This window comes from Triticum dicoccoides, chromosome 4B (assembly GCF_002162155.2).
Source record: "Triticum dicoccoides isolate Atlit2015 ecotype Zavitan chromosome 4B, WEW_v2.0, whole genome shotgun sequence".
NCBI lineage: Eukaryota > Viridiplantae > Streptophyta > Magnoliopsida > Poales > Poaceae > Triticum > Triticum dicoccoides.
Genome location: NC_041387.1, coordinates 5,782,828 through 5,793,194, shown reverse-complemented (window position 1 = coordinate 5,793,194; position 10,367 = coordinate 5,782,828). Strand labels below are relative to the sequence as shown.

General features: G+C 45.8%; 1 protein-coding gene across 1 annotated transcript; it reads right to left on the bottom strand.

Annotated features, from left to right (window-relative positions):
* Nucleotides 1-2,082: 2,082 nt before the first annotated feature.
* LOC119294514 (aldehyde dehydrogenase family 3 member F1-like) lies at nt 2,083-9,798 on the bottom strand. The gene is made up of 10 exons (XM_037572710.1): nt 9,595-9,798; nt 9,428-9,496; nt 9,185-9,281; nt 4,007-4,213; nt 3,762-3,886; nt 3,566-3,670; nt 3,281-3,441; nt 3,080-3,170; nt 2,855-3,004; nt 2,083-2,731 (listed from the first exon to the last, which is right to left on the bottom strand). Exons 1-10 carry the CDS (start codon nt 9,781-9,783, stop codon nt 2,495-2,497), a joined length of 1,431 nt encoding a protein of 476 aa, XP_037428607.1. The 5' UTR covers nt 9,784-9,798; the 3' UTR covers nt 2,083-2,494.
* Between the last annotated feature and the right edge of the window lie 569 nt (nt 9,799-10,367).

Genomic DNA, 10,367 nt, shown 5'->3' with positions numbered 1-10,367 from the left:
GAGAGAGATCTATCTATGGCTCATATTGCAAACCCAAGATATGTTGTACTTTTTCTCCGACAAACCATATTAGAATGATGCATCACTGAGATACGAACCACTAAGAGAGGTACACTAAAAGAAACAGTGCCTTCATGCGAAGGTGGTTGGGGATGAAGACTCTTCAATCTATCAACCCGATGGTAATGCAGTTTTATCAGAACCTGTCCTATTGGCACCTGATATTTTTCGGGCACTTGAAGCAAGTGAAGCGAGAGATTTATCTAGTAACAATGTTAAGGGCCATGCAAGCAATCTTTTGGTGGAGTAAAGGCAGGTACAATGGTACAAGAAATACTACTTAGAATGATTACTAACTTGGAGAAGAGAGAAGCGAGACAGAACTACATTCCTATCAGGCTTTCTTTCTTTTCCTTTCTTTTTTGGCACGATTTTGCCGGTCCAGTTTTCTTTTGATCTGCTTGTTTGAGGGATTCTTCTCCACCTAATATAGTTCGGACGTGTACTGTGTTCTTTGTTTTATATATAAAATGGGGCCAAAGCCTGTTTGGGGAGAAGCCAATGCATCCCATGGACTGGTGGCATCGATTGATGAACTTCTTACTAATCTTTGATTGCCATTTTGCGAGCGACCTAGGAAAGCAAGTCTCGTGCGCTAGCCAGCACCTAGGCCCTCCCTCCATGTATGTTGATGTAATGGACCAGTACAAGAAAGAAATAGGCCACCCCCAAGATATGGGATTCGGTCACAGGACAGAGTAGATCCTCCAGCAGACTCATATTCAACTTCGTACAGTCGCTCCAGCGGCAGCGTAGCAAAGGCAGAAAACGATTTGATGGCTAGGCATAACCTCCTCCAGATGGTCACGACAGCAGGTCAACCCAACCAACCTGCCCAACTTGTGGTCTATAAGAGAGAAAAGAGGAATTCGGTTACATGGGGGCATCACGGACAGACGCACGTCGCGTCGCAATGAAGGGGTGACAGTCACGTGCATCAAACCTGCATTGAAACATGCCCCACATTCTTGTTATTAATTAGCAGTTGATCAATATTACTATCAAATCATGCTCTCTAGGAACTAAAATAAATTTTGTTGTTGTGGCATGTAGCTGTCAAACAGCCCGTACGATGATCTGTCTGTGAAGAGTCTATTTTAACCATAACTAATAGCATATACAACAATGAAATCACCATCCTTAAATTGGCCGTCCTAATAGGTACAAATATGGTTGGATTTTGAGGAGAGCTTACCCATGTTTTCCGACACAGATAGACGCCGACTCGTATTGATACAGCAGAGGTGCCTTTATATATAACCCAATGCCTGACCAAACACCAGTACCATAAACTTAGCAAAAACTCTAGGGCTTAATTACTGCTCTCTCACAAATTGTACTAGATGATAGGTCCTTTAGATACAAAAATAAGATGCAAACTCCAAGCAATTTATATATTTACCTATTTAGTGCACAAGATGCAAGTTTAAAATAAAGATGCGTTGAGATTGCCCTTAGATACTAATCCATATTAGTAAACTACAAGACTCTACAGAACAGCCCGCACCATATAAATATAGTAAGCGCCCATACTTTGAAAAAACCAGGAGCCTAACTTAGGCACCTCTCCAAGCACCCGTCTATATTCTTTTTAGGATCAGCCCTTACAAACTCAGCAACAACTCTCCAAGCAGCAAAACTTAAGCACCTCTCCAAGCACCCGTCTATATTCTTTTTAGCCTCATCAAGCGGAAGTTGGAAGCAGCTTGCATCTAGCCAATCTAGACACGTTCCCAAACCTTCTCATTGGAGACCCAGGCATGGATCATGTTTTAGTTTGCTCCACCAATATTTCATCTTTTGGCTAGAAAATATTATCCTTCTGTGGCTATATATTATTCTGTATCAGATTATTAAATAAGTTCAACGTAGCACATTTTAGTAACCACAGATTGAGTCTTACTTATTAAATTCTAGTTTAATTTCAGAGGTTTTCTCTTTGCCTAGATCCTGCCTAAATTTGTCTAGGGTTTAGAGTTTAGGGTTCAGGGTTGTTATCCTAAATAACAAATTGTCCAACCGTTGAGGAATCACAACATTTATAGGAATAGGTTACACATGTACACAATCCAATTTTGCAATCCAATTAAATAGTATATAGAACTTATGTTGTACTCCCTCCGTTTCCAAAATATAGTGCTTCCTCTATTCCCATGCTTCAACTTTGACCACAAATTTCACCAACGTGATCGACTGTGGCGGCAGCAAAAGTTATACCAGTGAATTCGTATTCAAAAGAATTTTTCAATATTTTTTTCTCCCGCTGCAGTCGGTCTTGTTGGTTAAATTTATGGTCAAAATTGAACCTCGGAAAGCGCGGACGCAGCATATTTTGGAATGGAAGCAATATGTAATGCATATGCTTTGGTGCATACGGTGTAGCTTCTCTCTCTCTCTCTCGTCCCCGGTCTTTTTGTCCAGATTGTTTCTTCAGTCATCTCCTCAGGCCGAGCAGGCCGAGGAGTAGAAGTATGTAGTTCGTATTATAGACACGCCTCAACATCTCAGTCTTAGTGTCATCCCACGGCGGGTATCTGAACATGAACTCGATCAGGAAGCTTCTCTTGAACACCGCCTTTTTGTGGCTGAAAAGCTCAAAGGTGTACTTGCCATGGTACTGTCCGAATCCGCTTTCCCCGACGCCACCAAATGGGAGGCCTTCCACCGCGTACTGCAACAACACAATAATCACGAGTAGGTTGATATCAGTAGTAAAAAGAATGAGAACACCTCAGAGTTTTATGCCATGAAAACACGTGCGGGTCGGAGGAATGAGGTTGATAAGTTTGCATACCTGCACAATTGCGTCATTGAACGTGACGCTCCCAGAGGACGTTTCATCTATAATCCGATGCTTCAACTTCTCGTTTTTTGTGAAAGCGTAGATTGCGAGCGGTTTCGGCATCGAATTGACGAACTTAATACTATCTTCAATCTTCTTTACCTAAAGGCCCACATGTACATACAATATCAGATTAGCATTAGAATCTGCCATGTATCGTTATCCATTTGGGCATACCGTGATGATCGGTAGCAGTGGACCAAATATCTCCTCGGTCATGATGTCGGAATGGAGTGGGGGGTTTAACAATATGGTGGGTTCAATGGTCCTGCGGCATAGGCATAGTGGTATGAGGCATGAATTCCAACATGTCCATGTACATGTTGTATCCATAAGAAGCATGCACACACACTAAAGCAGACATTTTTCACAACTTACAAGGTCTTCGGGTTCACTGAACCACCATGCACCACAGAAGCCGCCACCTTATCATCCACCAGGAAGTTACTTAACCTCTGGAAGTGCTTTGCATTTAGGATCCGGGCCATGCACTCTGGTGTAGTGGTAAACCTCTTGACTGTTGATTTTAGTAGCCCAATCTTGAGAGAGAAAAAAAAATTAGTCCATGCTCAAGTAGCAAGAGTCGTAAGATATATCTAGTATCTATGTCATGTGATTTTATAGTACTATATATAGTTAACGAGATATCAGAGTGGACCATACAAGGATGGGTGCAAATTTCTCCTCGACCAGGATATAATCGATGGCAGCGCAAGCTTGGCCGGCACAAACTGACCATTTCGCTCCCGCCATGCGATTCACGGCAATCTGTGTGACCAGTACATGGAATATACATCAAACCTGTCATTCAATGTGACTACTGTTGCAACTGAAAACATGACAAGACCCTGAGAGTTACCTGCCTATCCCTCTTACTATATAGCTGATCAACAATGCATGGGCATTTTGAACCAAGTTCAAGCACGACAGGGGTCAAGTGCTTTGCTGCTTTCGTCAAGATAGTGCGCCCTACACGAGCACTACCTGGACAACATAAATAAATGAGCATCATATACAGACACGCAAGAACAACAAGCTGATGATCTGTCGCTTCTGATGACTACTCTGTGGAGAAGTGACGTGATTTTTCAAGTTTGTCCTTACCAGTGAAAAGAACTTTATCCCATCTGAGCTCCATGAGTTGCTCTCCAACTTCAGGTCCACCCAAGACGACCTTCACAGCCCTAGGATCGAGGTACCTCGGTATGTTGGCAGCAAGGAATGCTGCAGTATATGGCGCTAGCTCAGATGGCTTTACAACCACAGCGTTGCCAGCTGCTAGTGCGCCGGAGAGTGGCTCCAGAGCCAAACCTGCATTACAGTACATCGCCACACCCACATGAGGTAAATATCCTTTTCCTCAAACAGGAGACATGATAAGGAATTGATCATGCAAAACTTGTACACAAGAGCGAGACACAAACACGACATGTTTCGACTATATACATTGACATAGTGTGAAAACAATTAGATTGTCCATGAGTAAACATCAATCTGGCGAAAATGTAGTGCACGTTTGTTGGTGACATGGACTTGCATCCCACATTTGTTCCTAGAATCGAGGACAAACTATTTTGGATCTCACCACTATTCCTAGTACAGATTTTAGACCTCTTCGATTCATAGATTTCAAAAACACATTCCCACAAAAAGTTCAACAAACACTGAAATTGAAAAAATGCATGTTTGTAATGTTTGCCCACCTGAGTCCTGTATGACTGAATTTATGCCAAAGTGTATCTACATTGCACCAATGGAAAAAATGGATCGTTCCAAAGATGCTTTAGTGAAAGGAAATTTTTCTTTGTGATTACACACACTGACGCTACAGAGTTGCTCAACTATGTGAAATATAAGCACCACACACTAGAGCTCGTGCACGGCAACTCATTTACAGGTACTTTCGTTTCTATTAGCTATTCCTTATTATCATGAGCATGTGATGCTGCATAAATTAGACGTGTTTTTGTTGTTCAGGAACGAAGGTCCTAGCATACATAATAGGGACAAGCATTGGAGCATGATCAAGCATATGATAGTAGCATCCATCGAAGGAGTGGAGAAGGAGCTTGAAATGTACATTTTGGGACATTGAACCACCATAATGATGTGAAGACTAGGGAAAAATAACTAAACTTCATTTCATAAAATTCCGTCCATGGCTATCTATAGGCTGGAGCCACCTCAATTTTGGCCAAGTACCATGTATTTCAGACTAAGACACATTAGATAGTTTGTAGAGTTTGTATTCAGGAAGGAAATATCCCCAAAGTTAGATTCAGTCAACTCCTCCATGGCAGGTCAAAATCCTCTCTTATCCATTTTAAATACCACCCCCTTTAGTGTCCTTTAGAGTTGGGTTTTTATTTAGTTAAAAGTGGGCCAACGGCCAATGACAAACCCCTACAGGAACCCCAACTTTCATTTAAACTTTGTCTATATTCAGAAGATAATTAGGAGTAGATGGTGTTATACCCTTAAAATGTGCGTTGCGGCTTTGAGCTGTTACCTATCTGCACCGCGCCTTGCCGGGGCTCCGTGCAGAACGCACATCGCACCCGTCAAGGAGCTCCACAGGCTGGTCTCAACGACCACCGCCGCCTCCCCCTAAGCAGCAGCAATAACCAAGGCCACATACACTCTGCAGCAGCCGATGCAGCCTGCGAAGTTCCGCCACCGGTTCTCCATGGGCCCGTTCGCCTCCATGTGCGCCCGGCTTACCCCATTGGTTGATTGGGGTCTTAGCCACCGGGAGAGTCCACCCTCTGATGGATTTGGCAGATGGTTCTGTCTACGACTGAGAAACGAGAGAAATTGGTCGTGAAAATGGAAGGAAAATGAGAAAGAGAGAGAAGAGAGGAGCTGGCAGGAGGAAGAAGAAGGCGCCAGTTTAACACGCACTCTTCGTTCGTGTGGGCAACGAAAAGGGATCTTGAGTATCAAAATCTATTTAGATAAATCAAAGGGGCTAATTGGATTAAGTCGGGGCACTTGCATGGACAAGGTGTTGAATTATTTAGATACCCAAGAGGAAAAGAGAGGGTTGTTTCCTATGTCGCACGAGATACATCTTCGCAAGAGTAAGTGAACTTCCAGTTCTAGTGAGCAACAATCTATGAACAATGTTCCATATATATGCACATGACATCCGGTTTATCATGTACTCAATTAGACGTTGCTTACACTCAGAATGTTAGAAAATATTGAGATGGCATCCGTGAAGGTCACTGGACAGTAGTTAAAAACAACCGGAAGCCCAAGGACATTGCGCCCCACATTTTTTGTGGCATCTGTTAGGAAAAAGTGGAAGATAAAGGAGGCTCTTTCCGACGATGCTTGGGTGTCCAAGGTCAAGTTGTCGGAGAACTTCACATTGGAACACATTCGCCAATTTGTGGCCCTCTGGACAATCATCCATGACTTTCAGCTTGACACTCATGCCGAGGACGAGATTGTATGGAAGAACACAAATGATGGGCAATATTCCGCAGCTTCCGCCTACTAGGGTCACTTTATGGGAACCTTATATCCCCCATGGAGCATCCTGTGTGGAAATCTTGGGCTCCCCCAAAAGTCAAATTCATTGCTTGGTTGGCCACTTAAGATAGGCTCTGGACTGCAGATAGGTTGGCCAGGCGTGGTTGGCCGAATTGTGGTATTTGACCTCTGTGCAAGCGTGAGCAGGAATCTGGTGCCGACGTCTTCTCCAAGTGAAGCATCACTAGGCGGCTTTGGATCTTGATTAAGGATTGGCTTCATTTAGAGATCATCGATACCGACACTTGGCTTCTCGAGAGGCCTGTGAAAGATTGTGGGTCAAGCGGTCGGACTCCTCCATCCCGAATAGGATGGCGATGGTGTCCATCACCATGCCTGTGTGTTGGGCTATTTGAAAGGAAAGAAATGCACGGATTTTCCGCAACAAGAGTGTGCCGCCGCCGATTTTCCTCCGTTCCATAAAAGAAGAAGCTCGTCTATGGGTGACCGCTGGCGGAAAAAAAATTAGGTGTCATCTTATCAAGAGAGTAATCACTTTGTGTGTTGGGTCCTGTATTGTACTCTCTATTCCTCTCTTAATTAATATATAAGGCAAATCTTTTGCCTTCTTTCGAAAAAAACATCCCAAAAATACCTGTGGACGACTAAGGACACTGCCTAGTTTATGGACAGGAACGAAGATAGAAACAAAAAAAATTCTCTGAGGTCAGTTGTATAGCAATGGAGGTCATCTTTACAAATAAATTTGTGATTAGTATAAAATTAATGATTGATATCTAATAAGCACGTGTGTCAGCTAACTAGTGTGCACACCAAAGCTCCCGCATCCGGTCTCCCCTCCTCCCCCATCTCACTCCCGTGCGGCTGCGCCGAGCCGAATCGGAGCGCCCTTGCCGGCCATCTCCAGATCTCCTCCGCGCCATGTCCTCCCCTCCCGTTGCTGCTGCCACCGAGAGTCAAAGCCCATGTGGCACTGCTACCAAATTTTGGGATCGCAGCGATGGCGCTCGCTTCGGCCATTCAATGGCAATGACGTGGGGTGGCGGTGGCGGCGGACGGCGCAAAGGCTAGCGGACGGTGGCGGCAGTCGTTGGGCCTGATCTGAACTCAGATGGGTTCGGACGGGCCGCAACCCATGCTGCAGTACCTGTTGCGTCTCGTCGACTCCGACGACGACACGTGGGCTCCTGGGTTCGTCCCCCAACACGAGGAAACCGAGGGCTCCAGCCCCGGGCGTGGCGGTGGTGGCCTCCTCCTCCACCAGAGGTGGTCGGCTGGCTGGTTGTGGCGGATCCCTAGATCCTACGGCTAGTCCCGGCGGTGAGTTGGGGAGGCATGGCTGCCGGTGAAAACTAAGCTCTGGCAGGATGGTGGCGTCTACGCGTCGTTACCTTGTTGAAGGCATCCCCATTGCAGACACCGTCTAACCACTCATGCTGCTCCGGGGAAATCCCAGATCCGGGTATCCCGGATCGGACGATGGCGGCGCTCTCGGTGTCGCTCTCCCGGTAGGACGTAGGTGGAGCGGCATTTCATGTGACGCATTGACGACGTGGAGTCGCAGCGGCGTGGCACGGTAGGGTCTCGGCGACGGATGTGTGATGAGGACGCACATAGGGAGCTGGCGTTGTCTGGCGCCGTGGTAGCGTTGACGGCGGACCCGGTAATGTTGATGCGTCAGTAGCTGCTATGAAGATGGTTCAATGGAAGATGGTGGCGACGGCCTCTGCAGTGTGCGCATGCGGTGCCCGCTGATAGTGAGCCGGACCGGTGTGTGACCCAGACCCGGCAATTTGGCTTGGTTGGGGCCTTCGACGTTAGATGTTGGGCTTTGGTGTGAGGTCTGGGTATGCGGCCCCGACGATCAGAACCCCTTCATCTAGTTGATAGGAGTAGCGATAGTTATTGCCAAGATGGTGTCTTCAGACTTTCTAAGGTTTTGGTGAATAAGTAATAAAATGGCAGCATGCATCACCCTGATGCAGAGGCGGGGGGTCATCATTCTTTTCAAAAAAAAAAAGCTAACCTGTGCCCTAAAGGAGTTGCACAACAGTACACACACACATTTTGAGTAGTCAGGTTGTGAAATACATGATCTTGTTGTTCTCAGATAAAGGGCAAATCACAAGAGGGATCCCAGGTTGCGTGATCGAGAAAGGGCAGTCGAGCTATCCAAGCAAGAATGATACACGGCTTGGGTTTCGCCGATATCACGAATCAAAGGGTTGTGATTATACACCTAAGCTGAAGTTTGAAACCCTCCATCACACCTTCCACGCTAAAGTTGTCCATTCAGATCGACTCCCTACGTTCCTAAATAGTTGTTTTTTTAGAGATTTCAAATGGACTATCACATACGGATGTATATAGACATATTTTAAAGTGTAGACTAACTTATTTTGCTCCGTATGTAGTCACTTGTTGAGATCTCTAGAAAGACAAATATTTAGAAACGGAGGGAGTAGTACTCACATGTGATGCTACGATGATCCTCTTCCTTGGAAAGTGTCCAACGCGCTACAACAACTCTATTTCTATTGTGGGGTATCCATTTACTGGTAATTCGATGGTGTTTAACTTGCAGTTTCTCTTGGTTTGCGTGGTAGGAATTCTTGGTTTGCGCCACTTAAATTTGTGCCCAGTTAAAAAAATATACCGATGTAGCTAGACGTTGCAGCAAAATCCCCAACTTTGGTTTTAACAAGAAACATTTGTAGTGCGTACGTTTTGGAAAAAGATAAAAACACAACACTTGTGGTGCTGGAACAAAGAAGTTAGTGTCACCTAATGGCAAATTCCAGCAGGAGAATATGAGCACAACGCCGAGCGGCTCTGGCACCACCAGCGCGGTCGCCGGGAAAGAAACCAACGGCGCCTGAGCCTACACACACCAAAAACAACAACTTAATTAAGCTTTTACTCCCTTTGTAAACTAATATAAGAGCGTTTACATCACTATATATTAATTTACAGAGAGAGTACAAAAGAAAAGGCGGATGGATGCATGCAGATGTAGCGAGAGCTTGCCTTCTCTGGAGCCGCCCATTTCTCAAGGTTTCGGAGCGTGTGGTTGACGGACTTGACAAGAAGTCCCAGCTGAAGACCACCAAAATGAACAATATCGATCTTTACCAAAATGGACAAAAGATAAACAACTTGACAAAGTCCCATGCATGACCACGGATTTCACGCACCTCGTCTCTGTAGGATTCAGCGCGGTGCTTGCCGAGGTCGTCATGGAGCACGCCGAAGATGTCGTCCTCTTTCTCGGTGAGGAGCCTGAGGAGTCCCCTGAGCTGCGACCGCCTCCACGCGAGGTCCTTTGTCCTGCCGCTCTCGCGCACCTCTTGCAAGCTGCCCAAGCTCTCATGAAAGCGTCCCATGGAAACAGAGGCAGAGGAGCTCATCTTGCGGAATGAAGCGCGCCCGGGACCTTGTGTTAAATACTAGCTAGCGAAGCGTGCACGTACGGTGCCGGGCTGCGGTCCTGGTCCGTGCCGTTGAAGGAAATACAGCGCGCCGCTCATCAGTGGGGTGGCTCGCTGTCACCGTCGGCACAGTTGGATTGCTCACAATCACAATTACAAGGTGGCGCTTTGCTTGCCTGTCCAAATCAGCTAGTCTAGATACGTACTCCCGGCGGGTTAGTCTACCCTGGACCAAGAGCTGCTACAGGTTGAAGAGCCATGCGCGCTCGCGTTTCCCAGTAGCGCGCTGTAGAGAAACGTGCTATTACTGAACGACCTAATAGTAGCGCGTTTCGGCCAAAAAGCATTACTGCTACGTGTAAACATGTAAAAATATACATCAAAAATACATTGATCATCAATGATTTTTTATATATAGAGGCCTCCAGATGGGATCTCAAGAGGCAAAGAAAGTGTTTTATCTGCTCCCTTGGGGTTTTTGGAATTCTTCTCAGTTTATAGAGGTGGAAGTAGGGCAAAAAGACGCAGAGGGGGCCCTC

Excerpts from the sequence above, each read along its gene's own strand:
- LOC119294514 (XM_037572710.1), bottom strand. The coding sequence starts at position 9,783 with ATGGGACGCTTTCATGAGAGCTTGGGCAGCTTGCAAGAGGTGCGCGAG. Across the intron at positions 9,497-9,594 it reads CTGAATCCTACAGAGACGAG|CTGGGACTTCTTGTCAAGTC; the intron begins GTGCGTGAAATC and ends GGTGGTCTTCAG. Across the intron at positions 3,005-3,079 it reads CACTGCTACCGATCATCACG|GTAAAGAAGATTGAAGATAG; the intron begins GTATGCCCAAAT and ends GTGGGCCTTTAG.